Source organism: Corvus hawaiiensis, chromosome 5 (genome assembly GCF_020740725.1).
Source record: "Corvus hawaiiensis isolate bCorHaw1 chromosome 5, bCorHaw1.pri.cur, whole genome shotgun sequence".
Classification (NCBI taxonomy): Eukaryota; Metazoa; Chordata; class Aves; order Passeriformes; family Corvidae; genus Corvus; species Corvus hawaiiensis.
Genome location: NC_063217.1, coordinates 58334115 through 58356301, shown reverse-complemented (window position 1 = coordinate 58356301; position 22187 = coordinate 58334115). Strand labels below are relative to the sequence as shown.

Below are 22187 nucleotides of genomic sequence, written 5' to 3'. Positions count from 1 at the left end.
CGGCCGAGCGGATTTGGAATGTCCCCTGCTGCAGCAGCCCAGGCTCACTGGGAGCTCTCTTGCCTTGCTCTTTGCCAGCCTGACCTGTGGTTTGGTGCAGGGGTGTGTGGAGAAGACCCTGCTGCCTTCCCCCTGGCGCTCAGCACCACGGGGGTTTGAAGGGGAGGCGTCACCATTCTCTCCAGGCTCCCACGAGGAAGTGAAGCAGGGTGGGAGCAGCTCGCTGCTAGTGGGGCTGGCTGGGCCAAGCATGCAGATTTCCTAGGAATTAACTTGTGCAAAGGGGCGCTTGTGGCCAGCTGTGGCTGTGGCTCACTGGTGTCCTCTTTTGGGCTGGACATGCTGCACCACCTTCCAGAGGCTACCTGGGAGGAAACTCTCTGCAGGACTCATCCCCTGCAATAGTAACGTGCCATTAAATGATGCTTCTTAACCAGGAACCTCCTTGCTCCAGCCAGGCCCATGCTGTGGCAGTCCCAGTGAGGTTTATCTGTTTGAATTAGGAAAACAAACCAAAAAAACCTCTGAAATCCTTGTACAGGCAGAAGTACCAGCATGTTTCACTGCAGCGCCCGATGCTAACAGCTGCTCACAGTTTCTTTTGGTGGGCTCATGATATCTTCCTAAAGACTCCATCTGGGGGATCATGTGATTTTCTCAGATTTTGTTTGGAAAAAGATGCCTTTTAGTCTTCACAGAAGGCTTGTGAGGAAGCGCTTGAAGTAGCCAAATTTATTGAGGAAAAAGAGCTGCTACAAAAAAGATTAGGCTGTTTACCTGCTTTAAAACCTTTTATTTCAGGCTGCTGAAACAACTTTAAAAACTTGCACAAGCATGGCCACCCAGAAATCCCAAATCACCTGGATGTGTTTGGCAGAGCTGCCTGAGGGATGAGTGAATGTCAGTTCACATGCTGTGCCCTGCCAGAGCTTGGAGTTGGGAAGGAGGATGGCCTTGCCCTAATGGTGCTCATATGGGAAGGGAGGCTTGTTGCTGTTGTTTTAGCTGCATTTAGGAGATGTTTTAGTGCTCCTGAGAGCGCCAGATTGTTCATGTTCAGCCGTGGCGGGCCCTGTGCCATGCTTATCCACAGCTTTCCCCCTGCGCGAGTGCTGGCTGGCTGGGAGCGCAGACGGAGCAGCGGTGCTGCCCAGCTGCGCTCCTGCTGAGGTGCAAGCTGCTCCCAGGCAGGAGTCTGGATCCTGCCTGGGATGCCTGGATCCTGCCTGGGATGCCTGGATCCCTTTAATAAGAGAGATTGAAGCAATTGTGGTCTTAGTGCTTTGGGTGATCGCCTGTTTCCCAGGCTTCCTGGTAGGTAGCATGCCTCTGTAATAAGGCACAGGTTGCTGTTGTGCACTGCAGATTCAAGTTTTATTGGTCCTGCATGGTTCCAGAGCCTCGGATATTCTTGAGTGCCACCTGCTGGCTTTCTGGTTGTTAACTGGTTTTAGTCCCAAACCATTTCTACATGCAGTGTTGGAAACTCGGCGCAGACAGCTGTAAATAAAAAAAATCCGAGCTCCAGGGAAGTTCTCCTTGGTACCTCTGTGGATGAAGGAGAGTGGAAATACTGTCTCTGTTTCACACCCAGTGAAATGGAGACATCTGATGGAAACTTCTCTGTCGCTCCTGCTGCTGCTCTGGAGAGGGGTTATGCTCCTCTGTGTCCTGGACAGTGGTTATGCTCAGGTGATTGCTGTAGGCAAGGTTTTGGGTCAGGAAACAGGGAACAAGTGCTTTTATCCTGGGTACTCGCTGAGAAGGGCTTAATGAACAGAAAGACCTTCCCTCGCCTTACTCTCATGGATGATCTCCTGGCTGCTGGCTCCCGGAACAGTCCCAGCTGTGAGCAGGGAGCAGCTCTGGGAGGTTTCTGTGGAATACAGGAGGCTGGCCTTGTTGTTCATCAGCCCCCAGCTCCACCATACTTTCAGCAGTTCAAGGCGGCAGCTGGTCCACTAGATGATGAGTGGAGAAGAGATGGAGCATCAGAATGGTAATTCCATCTCTGAGGTGCACAGGGCAGTAGCCCTGCTTGTCTCCAGAGAAGTTTTCGACTGGCTTGTCCTCCCCTGGCTCATTTGAAAGCATAGTTATACAGCTGTCACTCTTAATAGCCAAGTTCTTGGCTTGTTCCTTCCCTCCTGGCATCAAGAGCTGAACTCCCATCATCTCTGACAAGAACAAAATCTTTTCTCAGACAGTGTTTCTCTCCTTAAAAATGGGACAAGCCCCAGAGCTGGAGGTGGCTGTAACACATCTGGGAATGGTCTGAGCTCCGTGTCCATGGTAAAACTGGGAACACACCCTCACATAATGCACAGATAGAACAGAGTCACAGAGTCACTTGGGTTGGAAAAGACCTCTAAGATCATCACAACCAACCATTAGCCCACACTGCCAAGTCCACCAATAAACTACGTCTCTAAGCACCACAAGTGCACATCTTCTAAATCCACCCAGGGATGGAGACTCCACCACTTCCCTGGGCATCCTGTTGATGGAACAGGTATGGATGGATACAGTCACTTGAGAGTGTTCCTGGGTCTGTTCCAGAATCCTGCTCTGAGATGATCTCCTGTTGCGGACACTCCTGCCTGTCAGATGTTTTCCCTTCCCCAGTGTTCACTCCCCTCTTGTTTTAACTGTTGCTGGAGTTAAAACAAGGTGTTGTCTGTCACAATGTTCAGCTGTAACTATGTGGTTTTGTTCCTTATCCTGATTTAATCCCCTGTGCATTGGTGGTGCTCCTGTGTTGTTTCCCTCCGTCCTGTGTGCTGCACATCACATGGTCACTGTGAGCATGGCAAAGGAAGGGGGAAAAAATTCCGTGTGTGTGCTGAGCCCTGGATGCATGCAATGGTTCTTTGGTCCTGTTGCTCTCAGGAGTGGGTTCGAGGCAGTCCTGAGGAGTTCCTGCAGTGGGAGTGGATGAGCAAGCAGGGAAGCTGTGCATGCTTGGACATCGGGATGTTCACCCAGCAGAAAGCACTGCTGGGCTGCTCTGACCTGTGCTCCAGGCAAGCCACAAGAACCTCAAGCACTCTTTCCCTTTGATCTGTGTGATGAGGACAGAGATGATAGCTGGATCCAGCAAAGGTAGAAGTCCCTGTCTGAATTTGGCAGGATTGTTGGCATTTGGGCTGCCCCCTGACATCGTGGGCTTGGGAGAGGCGTCCCTGTGCAGCAGCCCCTGTGAAGGGGAGGTTTGTTGGCACCCCCAGAGCTGGCTGTGGCAGACACACAAAAGCCCAGCCAAAGGCCACGAAAGCCTTCTTGAGCCGTGGTCCAGCAGCCCCTGAGCTGGTGCAGGCAGCTCTGGGGAGTCATCAGGGATTTCTGGCTGTAGCTTTTTATCTTTGGTTCCATGTACAGGTGGGGATGACAGTATGCAAGCTCTGAGGAGTTTCAGTGAATGAGTCAGGATGGACTCTTCTGCAGGAGAAGTCTCAAGGGGCTTACTGTCTTGAATTTAGTGTGATTCCTCATCTCTGCCACTCCACCTACCCTCCCTGCAGTCACAGCTGCACTTGTAACTAACACTGATGTTATAATTGAAGCCAAGCAATTTCTTGTAATCAGATTTTATTTTTACCATGTAGGCTAACAATTAAATGTGCTGCCCTACTGGAGAGCTGAAACATTAACAATAACTGTGCTAAGTAAAGCAAAGCTGATGTGAAACAGAGGGGAAGGCTGTTTGTGATGCTGGCATCGGGAATCCTGTGTGCCTGCCATCCCTCTTGTGCAGGGGCCTCAACAGCAGCGGATGGGGGTTTCTGGAGGATCTTTCTCAACATGTTTTTGGACAGTGGCTTTTCAGATGATGATCTGAGTGCTAGAGCTTGCTGGGGGAGCAGAGCTGGGCTGGGGCGGGGCTGTTTGTGCTGGAGGGACATAGTGAGGAGTCATTGGGGGAGCGTGGGGAGCAATCATCTGGTGAATGCCCCTGGGGAGCATCAGCCTGCCAACACACAAGGTCTCCTTGTCTGCCCATCCTCTAACCTGACAGCTCTGGCTAACTGACCTGCTGGGTGCAAGGGGCTCGTGCCTTCTAATTTTAATGAGGTTTAGTGCTTGCAGCCCAGTTCTGAGGCTCCAACTGCCAAGAGTGAAAGTTGGAAGAGGCCATTTTTTGCAAGAGGCTTTTCTCTGAGCTGTGTTTGGTTTTGGAAGGGGTAGGGAAAGGTGTAGCAGCTGAAAGCATACAGGTGGAGCAAACACAAAGCATCTAGGCAAGGTGCAGTGATACATTTGGACTCTGAAGCCCTGAAAAGTCAAATCCATCAGATCTCTGCTTCAGTGGTCAGGGGGAGGGCACTGGATCAGGCAGGGCATTCCCCTGTCATGTACCTGGTTCTGCACAGGGCAAGCTTTGGCTTTGTCCCTTTTTGGACAGGGATGCTAAACAATAACTAAAGAATAACTAAACCTTCTTCCTTGGGGCAGAGCTGCCTGCTGAATGCAAGGCTCAGGGGTGCTGTGCTAATGGCTTAACCATGCTATTTCTCTACTCTGTCCTTGAAAAAAAAGAGGTAAAATTGGCATTATTTCTGTCTTGGCATTTATAGAGCACTTAAAACCCACCAGAGCACAAGTCAGTGTGTGGATTGAGGACAGCAGTGAGGTCACTGGGAGAGAAGTGAAATCTGCCCATGGTTTTGTGATGATGCAGGATACAGCTGAGCTGAGACAGGCTACACATAAGCATCAAAAATTTCAGAGAAACCAAAGCATCTTCCAGCCTTCTCTTTTGATCTAAAAATACACGTAAGCTGTTCGACATCTTAAGGCAATCTTCAGTTGCTGGTGAGTTCAGGGAATCTGTATTTCCTTCCTAGGGGAGTTCTGGCATTGGCTGGAATAATTGCTTTCAGGCATGATTTCCATTGCTCTATTGGCTTTATTTATGTCACATTGGCTGCAGTTGTCAATATGAACATTTCTGCTATTCCAACCGGAATAAAGTCTTTTGTATACTCAGCCAAAAGTGCTGGCTCTGGGGAATGTTCCTGAAAATGCATACGCAGGCATGTGCATCCAGGCAGAGGCAGCCTGGATTTCATGAGCTGGGGATGGCAGGGCCAAGGGGATGTGATAGATGGCTTCTCCTGGAGCTCCACCACAGTACAGAGGTGTAGGAGCAGGACATCATCAGAAATCATCTCTGCAGCTCTGAAACTCTGCTTCCCCTTTGCCTTTGATGTGCTTCCTCTTATCTCTTTCTCTCTTGGCTCAATTTCGAGTAGCTCAGAGGATGTGTAGATCTAATTCTGGATGAAACTTTCTAGCCTGAGATTTCACATGTCTGGTCTCCACTGGGAAGCGTAGCTCCCCGTGAGAGCTGGCATGACCTGTATGGTGGGCAGCCCAGGGAATTGGTGCTGCTGCACTCCAGTGCTTTTTATTTCTCATTTGCTTGTTTGAATCCAGCCCAAGGAGCTTTTGATGCCAGCCTTTGATAGTTAGCAGGGCTCGGGGAGCGGAGGGTTGGCTAGCAGAGCAGCATTTCCTTCCCAGAGACCCCAGGGCCAGAGTGCTGATTCAACATCGCTTCTTGGCAGCAATTTAGGGACTATGGTGAAAATTTCCTCCTCCTTAATAAATGTAGTTCCAGGTCAGGAAACAAGACTTTTATAGTAGGATGCTGCAGGTTAAATGATGTGTTACCGCTCCCTGGTGTCTCTTTGCTGTGGAGGAAGAGATCTCCAAGGTTTCCCTGGAGTTTAGCAATAGAGATGGGTACTGGGGACTTGATACCTAATCTACATCCAAGAATGCTGCATGCTGACCCTGGCCCTCCCGCCAGTGCAGTGCATGACATCAGCCAGCATTTTAAACTGAGCTGTTTGGAAGGACTGCTGGTCTGATTTGGGGTAGGAAAACTTGCCATTCTGAGGGCAGACATGGCATTTTAAGAAAATATATCCCCAAACTCGACATTATCTAATGAAAGCATACAAAAGCATACCAGGCACCACAAAATTATCAGCTGTGTTTCTGGTCTGAGCCCTGAATTAGAAGAGAATCTTCTACCTCTGTCTGTGTGTGTAGTGAAGTGGAGGATCTCTTAGGAGTTCAGAAGACACCAGGCATGGTGCAGCTGCTGAAATGGGTGGCAGTGCTGCCCTGAATTTCAGAGGGAATGGAGTTAGGCACCACTCAGCACTACTGAAAGTGCTTTCCCTGGTTTGGTCATATTAGTCCTGAATCTGCCACTGAGTAACAGCAAAACCCCCCAAGTGAGGAGGAGAAGGCAGATACGGGGTATGCAGATGTAATTTAATTTTTAGAAAGGAAGAAGTCAGCACTGGAAGTTACAGGAGTGTTACATATTTATGGCAGTCAGTCAGCTATGCATGTTTGCACTTGAGCAACTTGCTGTTTGGATGTCTCATGCAGTTCTTGCAGCCTAATGGAAAACTTGGGGTTTGACTCGTTTGGTTAGTAAAAATCCTTAACAAGGAATTTTTATCTGATTGAATAAGCACAGGATGCTGGTGTGGAAGTAGGCAAAAGTTTCATGTCCATCCGTGTTATTTTTAATCCCCAAATAGTTTTTTTATATAAATGAGTCAAGTTGTGGTATCCTTTTATATGTGGGGGAGAAAAAAATGGCCTGTGCTAAGATGAAAATTTCTCGGCAGCTTCCTTGAGGCTTCGCTGGCTACTGTGGAGAGAGAATTTCCACCAAATGGTGTCATGTCATGAGATGTCTTCATCATGAACAGCATTTTAAGGTCAGCTATCTCCAGCTGCCCTCTTGCTGAAGAGGTAACAGATGTCTACAGGTGAAGCACAGCCCTTGCATTTGTTAATTTTAATTCCCCATGCAAAAGACATGCTTTCTTTGCCATTAATGTGATTAGAATTCGTGTCTGAGGAAATTACTCCCTCCTGTATCCATGGGATCTTGGCTCCTGATCCTTGAACTGCTGGAGACATGGTGTGTGTTTGTAAAAATGTGTAAGCCTTTGCTGAATGTAACTTCAGGCTGGGCCTGGAAACGTGTCAGACTTTGTAGGCTAAACAGTGTTGGGAATGTCATGACCCAGCAGTGGGACCTCCACCAGAACAGAGTGCTGCGTGCTTCTGAAGCTGTCCCCAAAAAGGTGACAGTAGAAGAGCTAAGGTTTTTCCAAAATAGCAACTGGAAGCTGAAGACACCACCGAAGGAGCAGCTCCCTGAGCACGTACAAAATAACTCTGTGGGTTGGTTGTGAGCAGGGCTTTGTGTCAGGGGATTGACAGGAGGGGACAGCAGCCAGCACAGGAGTAAATGGGGCTGATGTCCTCAGAACAAGACATAAAACCAAGTCCCTGGCCCTTGGTGGCTACCCTGACCCAAGGTCTGTCACCTTCCTGGTCAGAGCGAGTGTGATAACAACTCTGGGACAGCCTCCAGTAATTACTTGGCCTTGGTAATTACTTTTCACATACTCTCTGTGCAAAAGGCCACATCTTGAAGTCCACACTGCTGAAAGTGTGCAGGCAGTGCTAGTGCAGCAGTAACTGGGCTGTGTTGTCTTTTTTTTCCTTTTTAGTTCTTTATTCTTCTTTTGTCTCCTTTGCATGGCAAGTCCCCTTACCCCTGTTAGAAGAAACTATGGGGCTAGGTGAGCCACTGCTCTGATTTCACAAGGCCTGCCATCTGTGTTGTTTGAAGGGGTGAGCACTTTCCCCCACATGTTTTCCCTATTGTTGGTAGTGGAGAGGCACTGGTGGTGTGGGAGTTTCTGCCCTGCTTGCTGGCACTTGATGTGATACACCCCAATTCTGGCTGATGTAAGATGTGTCATCACTTGACTTAAAACCAAGCCTGCTTCAGGAGCAGAAAATAGTTTCTTACATGCTGTAACATGCAAAAAAGCTCAAAGGTTCACAGAAGTTGCTCAGTCCCAAAGTGTGTTTGGAAAATAAAGCTGTGGTGGGGTCTGTGTTTGGAACAACTCACGGAGACCAAAGTGTGAGGATGATGGCTGTCCAGGCCTGTGCCAGGTTCAGAGTAGTCACCTTGCTGTGGTTGAATGCAGTATTCAAGTCCCAGTGAAGGAACTGGGAGCCACATGGGAGAGAGATGCCAGCAGTGGGACTGGCGAGAGCTGATTCCCTTCCCTGCTTCTGGCCCTGCTGTCCCTCCTCTCCGTGCCACCCCTGCACAGGGATCGCAGCCACTGGGTGTGAGTTGGTGCCGGGCTCCGTGTGCTGCCACCCCATGGGAACAACTGTGGGACGTCATTCTGTATTTTAAAGATGGTTTGTGTGTTGACAGTAGTGCTACTGTGAATGTGCAGTTGGTTCTGTTTCACTGCTCCTATTTTCCTGTCTGATGTGTTGTCCCTCTGAGATAATTGTGATTTGCTCCATCTAACTAGGTTATGTTTGACATTGGTAATGTGTGGATAGTTGCTATCCCACTGTGTCTCCTTGTCATCTGTGCTGAACAAGGGTGTCCAGTCATCTCCTCGCTTTCCAGAGCTAGCATTGTCTGTTCAGATATGCAGAGTGAACCCAGTGCTTGTTGAGCATCTTGTTTTGGTTGATTTGTTTTTTTTAATAATGAGGTGAAAGTCAAAATCAATCTGTAATGTGCTGGATCCACAAACAATAAATACATATCTTTGTAATGGGGTCCCAGGTTTTAGAAACAGAATAATTTTATAATATAAATAATTCTAATTTTGATATTCAGCATAAAACAGAATTGAAATTTTCAGAGGGTGAGATCTTCTCCAATTTAAGCAACCACTTAGAGCAGAGTATGATTTTCTGATGCCTGTGAAGCAGATACAGACTGTGGCAACATCTCCCCATATCTTCATAAGAGGCCAGTTTCATGGACACTGGGATTTTCAGATGAGCTTGGCTTTGGGCTTAGTGAAGCTTTTATGGAAATGCACCTATGGGCACAATGAATTGTTCCAAAAAAGGTGGCTCAAATGTTTTATGCTGTTGATTTCTCATCCATTTTTAAATGATTTGCCTGGTATAGTTTTCGTTGCTTCTGTCTGACAGTGAGATGATACCTCTGTGCCTGCTGTTCAAAATCATGCTGATATCTTGCTGCCTTATCATATGGCCCACTGGGAATGTTTTATAAACTGTTGGTGATCCTCCTTTCAGGCTCCTGCTTCCCCAAGCTTCTCATCCTCATCACAGATCCCTGTCTCTAATTACTGCTCCCCAAACTACATTACTTCGCTCTGTCTTTGCTTTGAGCCTTACTTTCCCTGTTTCTGCATAGATCCTTGCATGTTTTCTTAGCTCTCTCACTGCTGCTCCAAATATAGCATCATCCACTGTTGTAATTAGTATGCTGTTTGCCTTTGTTTCAGGTCATTAATAAGAATGTTGAATAAAAATCTTCTGCCTATTGATTCTGGTGTGTTCCCATAAATAGCATCTGTGCACAGGCACAGTGTACTGGAAGCCTAGCAACCCGCCAGCTCCCTGTTTCCACATTACTTTAACCTCATGTGTCTTGTCTCTTCTTGCATCCTCTCCCTGTCCCTGTGCACTGGGTCTCTCTTTTGTCCTTTTGCACAGGTTTACCTGCTGTTTTCTCTTCCCTCTCTTCCTCTTTGTTCCCTCTTTTAAATGTTTCTCCCACTGCTCCGGTTCTGAATCATTTTGCTTGTGCTGTGCTCTATCGAGTGAGCTCCTGGTTGGAAATGCTCCTGTCAGACCTTAACGGAACATGCAGAGGACACATGTGGCTGTTTTTCTCTTTGTACATTAGCTATCCCACTAAATTAAGAAGAAATACAACATCAATTGTTTTAATTCCAGGTTGTTTATTGGTACTTTTCTTGTGGTTTTATTCTTTTCCCCCTTTTTCTGCAATAAATATTATTTACTCTCTTACTTAGGAGACCTCTTTAGCTACTGGTGTAAGAGGGTGTTTTCAGTATAAGGAGGAATTGCTATTAACTGGCTGCTTTGCTTTGTATTGTCATCCTTGTCTATTTCATTGACATGTTCACCCCCTAGGCACACTCCCATCCCCAAAAATGAGACAGGTGGGCAAGTAGTGGCTTTCTTCTCATACAGTTACTGTAGCTGTGCATGATTAATGTAAAATCAAATGGTTGGTAGTCTGATTTTTGGTTTGAAATCCTAATTTATTCTGCAGAGGAGGGCTTGAGACCTATTTCTTACATGGCAGATATTTGTCATCTTGGCTACCTACATATTGGGAGTTAATGGTCGAGTATTATTTTTGGGCACCCTAATTGCTGTAAGAATCACAAAACTTGCCATCACCGAACAATTCATTTGTCTGCCAGGATTTGTTTCTGCTCTGACACTGAACCTCCTGAGTAATTTTTGTTTGTTTGTTTGTTTGTTTCTGAGGATGTTTCAGCCCTCGGGATTTATATTAGGAAGATTTCCTGCCCTTGTGATTCCTCCTCTGCAAAGCCAAAAAATAGGCATGTTGCGTGGGTATAAGCCCCAGCTGTTTCCTTGATCACTTGAGCACTGCAGGAGTGGGCTGGGGCTGGCAAGTCGCTGGGGGGCTGGAAAGGGCCAGAGAGGGTTGTCCCAGATTGTGTTCAGTGCAGGTGTTCCATGTGGTCTCTTACCTACCATGCAGCCTCTTTCTTACAGTGGACAGAGAAGGGAAGTGAAATCAACCCTAATGTTGCATATCTCTCATGCTACCCATTTATCTTTCTTTCTCATTTTGAGCAATCATTCATGATTGAGATGGATGGATGCCCTTGAGAAGCACTTGGTCAATTAAATGATCTGTTGCTTTGAAGTGGGAGAAAAGCCCCCTTGTGCTTTAAGGAGGCAAAGAAACTGCTGAAGATGGGAGATTTCAGCCCGTGACTAGCAGGAGGTTAACCAGTCATAAAGCCCACAGAAAATATGTTCTTGTAATGATTCAGGACTCTAACCTTAATATTTTTATGTTAGCTGGGTAGTCACAGATCTGTTCCCACAATTACAGTAATTTGAGTGATTTGGAAGGCTTTATTTGGTGATGTTTCTGCACAGCTCAACATCACACAGAGAAAATGGCAGGATAGGTTTTCCCTAATTTCATAGAAGTCCAAACCCTTGCTCTAACAAGGCATATGCAAGAACTGCAAGACTACAGTGGAGACTGGAGCATAAGGAGTTGTGGTGTCAGCATTTTTACTGATCTGAGAGTAATCTGTAAATTCAGCAAAATCTGTAGATAATGTGTAGAGAGAATGCCTGATTTTTAGTTCATTTCTGTACCTCCCTTCAGGCGAGTAGAAATTTTAATTTCATGATAGACTTCAGTACGCTGGGTGTAAGTGCACAAATGAGCCTTTTCTAGGAGTACCATGAGCACGCAGCCTGCTGAAAATCAGAATTGTCTCTTCACTGATGGCAACCAAAGCAGGTTTTAGAGAGGCATCATCTTTACTGGGACCATTCTGACTCCAGCTGTCTGCTGCATCTTTTGAGAAAGGCTTTGGTTTGCTGTACAGGAGATGACAGGGATTTTGGCCATGGACATAATGGGAAGCAGTTTGGGTAAATCTGTTTTTGATGGATCCACCAGCGGAGTTGAAAAAGTCCATTTGCTTCTTCAGTCCGCAGGGGTGACAATCAACATGAAATATGGTTGCTGTTATTTTCCCAAATATCTTTCTGTTATATTTCCTCTCAGATGCTGCAATTTCAAGCACTGTGAGCTGGGAGTTGATAGAGGGACACAGTAGACACACACCTACATATACATTTGTTTTCTTCTTGCAGAGACAAATGTTTTGCCTTACATACTGGGAAAAGCAGACTGTGAATTCCTGTCTAGCCACTGCCTGTCTAACAGGGTTCCCTGCTGGACAGACTCTTGTGCAGACACAAATAGAAACCCCCTTTTTGGGGATCGCGTTTTCCCTATTTGTTCTGGTGACTCTGTTTAGGTATTTGAAATAGGCTGTTGTAACCAAAACATGTCTGTGTGTGTAGGGTGGCAGGGAGCCCTGGCTAAGCAACACATTGCTGCAGATGGTGTAAATTGATTTGAAGTTGTCCTGCAATAGTCTTTAAATGTTTGAATTGGCTCTTGTTTTAATTTTACACTTGCAAAATGAGCCTGTCCTCTAGGCAGAGAGTCTGTGAGGCAGAGGTGGGCTGAGAACCTCACCTCCTGTCTGCCCAGCCCCGTCTCCTGAGTGACCCTGCAGGTGTCAGCAGCCAGGGCAAGGACCATGTTCACACCAAAGAGAGCACAAATAATGTCATTTGGCCCCGTGGCACACCCCATGTTTTGTTTTTGTGTCTTTCAGCGTATTTCTGTTTCCTGCTGACGGCTCTGGGCGTGACAGCTGGTGCGCATCGCCTGTGGAGCCACCGTTCCTACAAAGCCAAGCTGCCTTTGAGGATCTTCCTGGCTGCAGCTAACTCCATGGCTTTCCAGGTGGGCTGGTGTTGCTTGTTCAGATTCTTGACCTCCAGGCAGCTCTCTCTGCTGTGCAGGGATCCCCTCAGCTTAGAGACAGCAGAAGAAAGAAAGAAAGAAAAAATCCCGGCAGAAAGACAGAAAGACATTTATTTGCTGTAACACATTCTGCTGGCTCAGGGGATGCAGAGCCCCTCTCACCATCCACGTAACAATAAGCACTAGATAGACCAGGAGCAATAATTACTTAAGGACCAAGCTGAATGTGACCAGGTCAGAGGCTCAGCACCCCTCACCACCCCAGCAGCTGATCTGTGGCACAGGTCAGGCCCCATGCCTCACAGGACAACATGGAGACTTTTATAAGGGCCAACCTGATGCAAATGTGTCTGTGTAACCAAGTGTCTGTTCATCCAGGCAGTTGGAGACTTTGTGCCCAGAAAGGAGAGCAGGCATCCTTTCACAATCTTAATTTATCTCTGTTTTATGCAGCGTTTTTCACCAGCCAGATTCAAATACATTCGTGAAGAAGTGTGTTACTAGCTCTGTACTTACTGGTAGGCAGTCTTAGACCACAGAAACACTTGTGTAACACCCAGCTGGTTGTAGGAGTTAGCCCTGAACCAGCATCTTCTCAGTGTGAATTTGGTTCCTCCTCTGGCTGGTAAGGATAGGGATAGGAACCTGCACTAAAATTAAACTTATCTGTACTAAAATTAAACTTACTGAGCTTGGCTGCCATAACCCCTTGTGGCACCGAGTACCACGTATGTGTTGTGCCCTGAGTTTTCATCTTTTTCCTTTCACTCTGGTTGGTTGACTTTCTGTTCATGAACCTTGACAAAGAATGAAAAGAGTCCTTTTATCTACTTCTATACTGCTCATTTATCATCTTTGATTTTTTCTTTTTTGAGGTGGAAAGAATTAATTAGTTAGCTCCTCTACACATTACAAAGAGCACAATGCTTTTGCTTGAAAATGGAAATGTGTCCATTTTGACTATAACCTTTCTTTATTCAGAACTGTTTCCCATCTGCTGCTTGGTTCCTTGCAGAGCTTTACAAGCCCTTTGCTCAGTGTGTTAAACAACTGTTTTGAGTTCTGAGAAGCCCCTGGTACTGTCTCCCTGATCTTGTCTTTCACAAGTAATTTAAATGAATGTGTAGAGCTGTTTGCAGTGAGCCTGCACACAGGGATTTCATTGCATTCTGCTCCCCTGTTGCTATGGTTTTTGCTCTTAGCTGCATTGGCCTCCTCACTGCTTTTGTCTGAGGACACGGGGTGGTTCGGAGGCAGGGAAGTACTTCAAAGTAGCTTCAAGCCACCTTTGTGCCCTTCATATCAGAAATAAGATGAAAGGCCAAATTGCCCACTCTTAAGTTTGAAGTAGTCTGAAGCCTGCTCCTAATTACCACGACATCCATTGCCCGTAAAGGCTGTTTCCACCACCACAAACAGACAGTGAGTGATGAGTTTTCAGGTCCATCTCCTTCACGTTGGCTGTGGGAGGAAGAGGTAGGATTGGAGACATGTACAGCATACCTGGATGCTAAATAAGGAGGAAGTATTCAGAATTCGAAGGGCAGGGGAAGGAAGCTCTGCTGTAGAGTTTTAACTTGATGCTGCCTGGGCTGTGACATGCTGTACCTCCTCTGGAATACCATCAGATGCAGCCACTTTTGCTGTGTTGCCTCGTGGATTTTTTATGATCAGAGCATGCTGAGCTGTGTTTCTTTCCTCCATCTAGAATGAAGCTCTCACCATTTTGAAAGACTGTGCTTCTTGCTGTCACTTGTCTGTTTCAGACATAGGTAATACCTGGCTTATTGATCTCCTAGTATTTTAAGTTCAGCACCTCATCTGGGCCGTGCTGGTTTCAACTCTGTGGCACAATCTGTGTTTGTGCTGGGTGCTTTTGTACACAGCAGGAGTGGTGGTGTGGCAAGCTGCGTCAGCACATGGAGACTGTCACACAGCCCAGGCTATTGGCATGTTTCAGTCTGCAGGTTTATTGAGGGACCTGCTAATGAAGCCTCATGGCTGCATCACTGTCACAGCATGATGCTGTTGCTCTCTGCGTTGGAAGGGATTTCACCCCTGTGTTTACCCGAAACTTGATCAAAAGTGATGTGTTCCTGAAAAATGGTTGCTATTAATACACGCAGAGCATATTTACACATGCTGTGCTCCAGTTCTTGGTGTGTTTATTGTCAACAGCTCTGGCCTCTGGCCTTTGTTTCCTCTTAGCCTTTGTGGTTTTTAATTAGATGCAATTCAGTTGTTTCATGGCTTCCGAACTCTTTCATCTGGGGAATCATGGGTTTTTTGCCAGCTCTGCAGGCATTTGCTGTGGCATGAAAAGCCAAGTTAATTTCTCACAGTATCGTTGCTTTTCCTGGTTATCTGCTGTCCCACAAACGACTTACCAAGTGTTCTTGTGACAAACTGATCAATAGTCTCACTTGGAAAATTATATCTGGTTAGGAAAAAGCACACTTTTCTAAGTGTGCTTTTTGCATAACCCTGGTTTATTTTTAAATTACTTAATGTTGACATTTTCCAGTCATATGGATATTCCCACCGAAGCCACTTGAAGCAGTGTAGAGGTTTTCATTCCTTTTGATTTCTCTGTAGGAAGGTAGAGGTCTGCCCTTGTTCTCACTGAGGACTTGGGTGACTTCCTTTGCTTTTTTGCAGTTTACTTTGTTTTCTCATGCAGTGGGATAGTTAAGGTGCAACACACTGGAGCACTGGCAAGGGGCTGATCTTTGCTGCCTCCTCTCAATGTCTTAGATGAGTCAGTGCTGCAGGAAAATGTCTCCCTCATTCCCAGCCCACTCCCAGCATCATTGTGTTCACTACATGACAACAGTAAAGGGCTGAGTACAACTGAACGCAGTGGAGCTGAGATCTTTCCAGGGCTCTTGTTCCTCACTTGTCCCTGGTATGCTCTTGCAGGCAGAGAGCATTTTTGCAAAGCTGAAGTTGGATGTGGGGCCATTTGAGCCGGGTTCTCTAGCTGCTCTTTGCAGTTGTTCCCAGAGTCACCTCAGTGCTTTCTCTCAAACGTTGATAGCCAAAAGAAAGAGCAATGACTTCTGCAATGCTTTCAGCACGGGGCTTTTGCCTCACGAAATACAGGTGTACACAGTTTCATTATCCTGTGCTTGCTTTGTCCTGTGGTATGTTCAGTGCCCAGATGGGTGGTGTCCTGCTCTTACCTCAGAGACACTGCAAATGGTTTGCTCAAGTTCTGCCGGGAGCAAAGCTGCTGTGGTTGGTGGTTGTGGGTGCTGTTCCTAAAAGTAACCCAAGCCTTTCCTTCCTTGGGTATTTCTGCTTGGGTACCTCCCTGACTGTGCAGAGATGGAAATAGCACCCTCTGCTAAGAACTCTCTGATTAAAGTTCAAGCTCCTGTGGATCTGGGCATTAACTGACATTTCCATGTTTTGGTGCTGGTGTTGAGCAACTCGATTCACAGATGAGTGTGTGGCCTGAGGCTTGCAAGTGCTGAATGTGCATACAATGCCCTGCAATAACAGCTCAGCACCACTGCAGAAGCCTCCAGTTTAGTCCAGTGCATCCAGCCAGGGCATCCTGTAGAGAAAACTGGGAGGCTGAAATCCCTTTGGCTGAGTGAACTCAGAAAGTCTCTCTTCATGGATCCAAGTGTGAAATTGTGGTCCATCCCTTTCTCCCTGCAATCCACATGACTCCATTTACAGCCATAAGGCATTTCAGTGTCATGTTGTTCACTACAGTAGTTGTAGTGATCCACAAGCTCTGTCCCATTTTCAGTGCTGTGTTTGTGCCTGGAGGGCACCAGCTGCAACCAGCTGAGAAAGAGGAGCTGAGAGCCTCTGCACAGTAGTCCCCTGAAAATAAATATATAAGATTCCCCATAGCACAGTCTTAAAATAACAATGTAAACATGGATGTACCCAGTCCCTGCAGCACATCCTCAGACACCCAGGGCAGGCTGACAATGGTAACTCACACAGCAAATACCCAGGGAGGACACAGGGCCAGGGCAGACTGATGATGGTAGCTGCCAAGAGGCTCTAACAGCCCTTTCCAGTCCTGAGACTTGTCCAGTCTGTGTCACCAGTTCCCAGAACAGGTCCCATTCCATGTGGGGACTGACGGGAGCAGTGTGATGGGCTGGCTGAGAGAGCTGGGGGTTTTAGTCAACAGCCTTTTTGAGGAGTGTCAGAGAGGGGCTCATTGCTGTTACTGTGGGGGGAGACTGGAGGTTGCAGTGCCTGGCCCCTCTCCTCTCACCCCACCGTATTTTTTGTGCAGAATGACATCTACGAGTGGAGCCGAGACCACCGTGTGCACCACAAGTACTCGGAGACGGACGCGGACCCGCACAACGCCCGCCGGGGCTTCTTCTTCTCCCACATCGGCTGGCTCTTCGTGCGCAAGCACCGGGACGTCATCGAGAAGGGCAGGAAACTGGATTTCACTGACCTGCTAGATGACCCTGTTGTCAGGTTCCAAAGAAAGTAAGTGCAGCACTAGGTCCTGATGTGAGGTGGGGGTGCAGAGATCCTTCCACCTGGTGGTCTGGTTGTGGCTCATTCCTTATTTTCATCTTTGCCTTTTCTTCCCCGAGATATCCCTGCCAGCGTGACTGCAGGTGCTGGGATGCCTTTCCTCTGGCCCCCACTATTCCCGTGTGGCTGACACTTGCTGACTGTCCTCGCAGGCTCTGTGGCACAAGCAGTGAGCCCTGTCCTTGTCCCTCTGCTTTCCCAAAAAGCCAGGGCTGGTTATGAAAACAGCTGTGGCAGAAGTTGCTCGGATCTTGGCCTTCTTCTTTGATCACAGGAGCAAACACTGCAGTCACTAATTGCCTTAACACAGAAGTGCACATTTCACTCGCAAGGTCATCTTTGGCACCCCTGGGCCAGTGCAGGCCAAGTGCCACCTCTCCCAAGACTGCCATTCTATAAAGAATTAATTATCTCCCTTGGGAATTAGCACAGTCCTAGTTCGGTTTGCTACACACTCTGTAAGAGCTTAGAATTGAGCAACATTCTTTGTGCTCTATGTGAGTACCTGTGTTTTAGGCACAAGGAGACTTTCCTGCTTGCAAGCATTTCATCCAGGCACTTTGGAAAATTGCTTTAGGCCATTTTTGTGTATTTTCTGAGTGAGGGGAGCAGTTAGTTGAGTCTAAAAATCGGGTTTTTCCTGCTGGTGCCCAGATTTCTCTAATGCAAAAAATTACCATTGTAATAGAAATCTTCCAGGAGTGAGGAATACTTCCCTCCATGTATGGTTGCTTTTACTGGTTCCTCAGTTGGCAGTACCTGTTCGCAGCAGCTCCCTTGGAGTTCGCTGCAGCTCCTCTTGCTTATTACCTTTTCCAAGACAACAGCATGCCACAAGAAGCAGGCTGTACTGCTTTGGTCATGCTGCAAAGTGATGAAGTATGTTTTCTGCAGGAAAGTTGTCTTAGCAAATGTCTCTGCTCTGGATACGGATTTAGGGCTTAGTCCCTTATCTGGAAATCAGAATTTGGGTTTCTCCTTTCTACAAGGTTGCAGTGTTGGGGTTTTTTTTGACAGCGTGGAAAAACTAGCAGGTCAGATCAGTAAGAATCATAATAAATCCTTCTTGTCACGTTTTGTTTTAAGGCCAAATTGTTAGCTTTGCTGAATTTAGTGGTGCTGCTGAGTTGTGGCTGAGGCACCACTCAGTTTAAAACCACATCACTTCAGCTGAAATCACAGTACTGCTCCAGGCACGACTGACAGCAAAACCTACCCTCTGTGAATAACGGAGCAATAATCCTGCAAGGGATGTGAGAGAGGAGCTCACAGGTGAAGTGTCTCCATGACAAAGTTTTCATGTGGTGAAAGCAGCGCTGTTCCCCAAGCATGTGTCGAGGCATTGATTCCCCTGCACTCCAGGTAAGGAGGTTTCACTCACTCCAGGGTGGATGTTTCAGTCAAAGGGGGACAATGTACTCAGATGCTTGTTCAGATGGGAGATTTCATGTCTTCATCAAAGACTTCAGTCTGGGCTTCTTGCATCTTGAAGAATGGTTTTAATTGGTGCCTGATAAGCTATTTTCATATTTTATTCTATTTCCCCAGAGTAGTAGAGGCTTTTAACTTTGAAGGAGTTTTCTGGACTGGAAAGTATTTTTCTCCTCCAGCTCTACTTAAACCCTGGCCTTGAATTGATGAGGTTTGCAAACCTTATCAGAAGTCAGTCATATGAGTTGGAAATTATTTGTTATCTTTGGTGGAGCAAAGAAAGGGAACTTGTTTCCTTGGAGGGCCTTAGCTCAGGTGAGTGAGGATAGAGTTCTATGAAAGAGTTGAGGAATGCTCTCTTTTCACCATGGCTGGTGTTGCTGGAGAGCTGCAGATCTTCTTCTGGAGCCCAACATGTGAAGGATAACCCCAAACAACAACAAAATATATCAAGCAAAGAACTTGCAAGGCAAGAGGTTGATTTATTTCATACAGAAGATGATCAAAACTAGTTCATGTGTTACAGATGAGAACTGTGTTCATGAAAACTTCTTTCCTTTCAAAAATACTTCTAATATTAATATTTTTTCAATCCTCTGTGGGTTTTAATTGAAAATTGTTTGGTTTTGTCAAAAAAAAATGACAGTTCTTCCTATCCAAAAAACTTTCAGCAAATGCAGAGTTTTAATAACTGTCTAATAAATCCAAACTCTGTTTTTCCTCATCCCTTCCACAAAACTCAGAAAAAGCAGGGGTCTATTTTAAACCTGTCATAGGGGCACCAGCAAGATGGGTCTTCCTGTGCATTCCTTTTCTCCCTCCTTACCTTGTAACACCCGCAGGTATTACAAGAGCTCAGTTGTGCTGATGTGCTTTGTGATCCCCACCTTCGTGCCGTGGTACCTGTGGGGCGAGAGCCTGTGGAACGCCTACTTCCTGGCCTCCATCCTGCGGTACACCATCTCCCTGAACGTCACCTGGCTGGTCAACAGCGCCGCCCACATGTACGGCAACCGCCCCTACGACAAGAACATCAACCCCAGGCAGAACACCCTGGTCACCCTGGGAGCCATCGGTGAGTGCTGCAGCCCTGGGTTTGCACTCTGCAAGCTCAGAGTGATGTCCCATCCTGTTTCACCCTGGTTGGGACTCTGGGTGCCTGCAGCTGGATGCCGCTTGGAGCCAAGGTTTGGAGGAGGCTGGAGCTTGCACGTTCTAGAGGAAGACGCCCTTGTTGTATTGATGGTGCCCACGTTGAAATAATGCCATGTAGTCTCTGGGAAGGGAGGTGTTAGCACCCACCCAGCAGCAAGCTCTGCTCAGCAGAAGTGAGTGACCCCCCTTCTCACCCAGTTGCGTGTCTCCCCTCTTGAAGCACTTCTGGTTTTCTTCCCTGAGCATAAGGCATGGGACATGCCTCTTCCTGCTGGGGAGGAAAGCCCGGAGCAGTGAAATGGAGTCTGGTTTGGGTCTGCCCCAGAGCTCTGGGGTGGAGCATAACCTCCACTAGATGCAAGACTTGGGTATTGGAGTGTCCCACCCGAGTGTGTTCCTGTGTTGACAAAAGTGCCAGCCATGTGGTCTTTAAACTCTCTCTCTGTTTTTCAGGTGAGGGTTTCCACAACTACCACCACACCTTCCCGTTTGACTACTCAGCCAGCGAGCTGGGCCTGAAGTTCAACCCCACCACCTGGTTCATTGACTTCATGTTTTGGCTGGGGTTGGTCACTGACCGCAAGCAGGCCCCGAAGGAGATGATCCAGGCTCGCAAGGAAAGGACTGGAGATGGCAGTGCCTGAGGAGTGACGCTGCGCTGTGCCAGCGCTGCTGTCCGCGTGGCTGGCTGGGTGTGCGCGCAACCCCGTGCCTGTGGTGGATTTACCTCTGGGTAAAATTACTTTTTTGTTTCAGATCAGTTGGGCTGAATCAGTTCCCCAGGAATTGATTCAGCCACAGCTTCTTTTTTTTCTTTCCTTATTAGCTGTCTGATGTCCAAACTTAAGACTATTAAGTGTAAAAATGTTACATATTATTTAATATTGCAGTTAAACAGGAGAGAGATTGATTTTAGTCACTGTAGTTCATGTCTGCGATTTGTTGTAATTTGCTTGTTCATGGTAAACGTTGGCAGGTTGAAGGAACTAACTGTCCTTTCCAAGTGCAGTTAGGGGAGATTTTTGTTTCTACTGCTAATCCAATAAGCTTTTGAGGCGCATCTTTCGGGGGGGATAGGGCAGGGCCCAGTGTGCTGTGTCAGCTGCATACTCATGGAAAGGACAGTAACACCACTGATGAAATACAGTATGTCCAAGGGGAAAAATCACCCTCAATTTAGTTAGATATTAGTTTGGAAACCTGCTTTCTTCTTTTTGTTAGCCCTGTTAGCCAGCCCAGTGCACCGCTGTCTTTGCTAAATATGAAAACCATTTATTGCTGAGCAGGCTTTTGTGTTGAAGATTAGTCTCTATACAGTCCAAAATACCAACTGATGCTATATTGAGATGGTTCCTTTGTTGTCACATACACATTGTAATTGTAAATGTATAGAGCTCCACCATGTCTTAAGCCAAATAAAGCTTCGGTTTCAATGTTTGGAGACCTAAGTCATACTCTAATTAGTCATGGCCATCGATGCATGCATATTTTAGCTCCTTTTGCACAAGAGGCCTCTTAATTTCTTTTTCTGCCTTTGACTAGTGGGTCTTAGAAAACTGACCTTTATCTAAGTCAGAGCCTGTACTAGTATTTCAGCTGCATGCAACATCCATTGGTTTCTGAGCAAAATATAAAGGCAGTTATGTAGCTTCTGAATTTTAACAGTTGCCTTGCTTAACCACAAAAAAAAAAAAAGGAAAAAAAAAGAAAAAAAAAGGAAAAAATACTAAAAAAAAGGCATGTGGATTTAATGGAACATATAGCCCTTTGTGTTAGATGTTAGCCAGTGCAGGAGAGAGGCTTTGTACTGTCAGCACTGGAGCACTTTTGAAGATAGAGGGCATGATTTTCATTTATAAAGAAGGTCACTGCCTTGCTCCTCGGAGAGGGAGTGCCTGTTTCCCAGCCACACAGCCCCACACCCTGGGCAAGGCAGGGATCTCAAGATAACTGAGACTCAGGCCCAGATATTTTCAGGAAAGATGCAAAAGTGGGGAAAAAAAATAAAATGGTTTCTTTTTTGTTCTGTTTCTTGTTTTTCAAATGATGCCATATAATATAAAAGAGTTGTCTTTATTCTGTCTTTCATCCAGCAGGTGTTTAAAAAGTGTTATTTTGCCATTAATGATGTGTAAACTCTTGAGTGATTTACAATAAACAGTTATGAGTTAGCCTGGCCACTGTGTTTAATTCTGAAACATCTCCCAAAGCAAACATCTTTGTGCATCACACATCAGAATTACAGCAGTGCTTTGCTTGCCATTTCCCGCTACGCATTTGGTGTGGCTCAAAATGCCTCCCCCCCCTCAGCACTTCTGAATGTCAGGGGAAGAGGAGGCTGTCAAATGGAAGGACACCAAGAGATTTGATTACTTAGGGCTTCCTGGCCAAGCTGATAGAGGGGGAAAAGAAACTGGGAGCCGACATAAACTTGAAAGGAGACTGTGGCAGGCTCTTGCATGTGAAAATCCTGCTTGAATAGAAAAATACCAGCCCGGTGTGACTGCAGGACAATGCTTTGGCCAAAAATATTAAACATTTTATTTAGATTTTATTTATTTGTTTCTGCTGAGATGGGCCTGAAGACCGGGGTATGCCTGAAGATGTGTTTTGATGTGCATTCATCCGGAGTCAGAGCCATTTGACAGACACAGGA

The 22187-nt window shown here is 46.6% G+C and overlaps 1 protein-coding gene across 1 annotated transcript in view; it reads left to right on the top strand.

Annotated features, from left to right (window-relative positions):
- SCD5 (stearoyl-CoA desaturase 5) overlaps nucleotides 1-21702 on the top strand; it is a 28668-nt gene extending 6966 nt beyond the window's left edge. Inside the window, exons 4-7 of the mRNA XM_048305112.1 lie at nucleotides 12273-12403; nucleotides 16689-16894; nucleotides 19219-19451; nucleotides 19985-21702. Coding sequence (XP_048161069.1) covers nucleotides 12273-12403; nucleotides 16689-16894; nucleotides 19219-19451; nucleotides 19985-20175 — 761 coding nt within the window. The 3' untranslated portion in view covers nucleotides 20176-21702. The remainder of the gene's footprint in view (nucleotides 1-12272; nucleotides 12404-16688; nucleotides 16895-19218; nucleotides 19452-19984) is intronic.
- The last annotated feature ends 485 nt before the right edge of the window (nucleotides 21703-22187 follow it).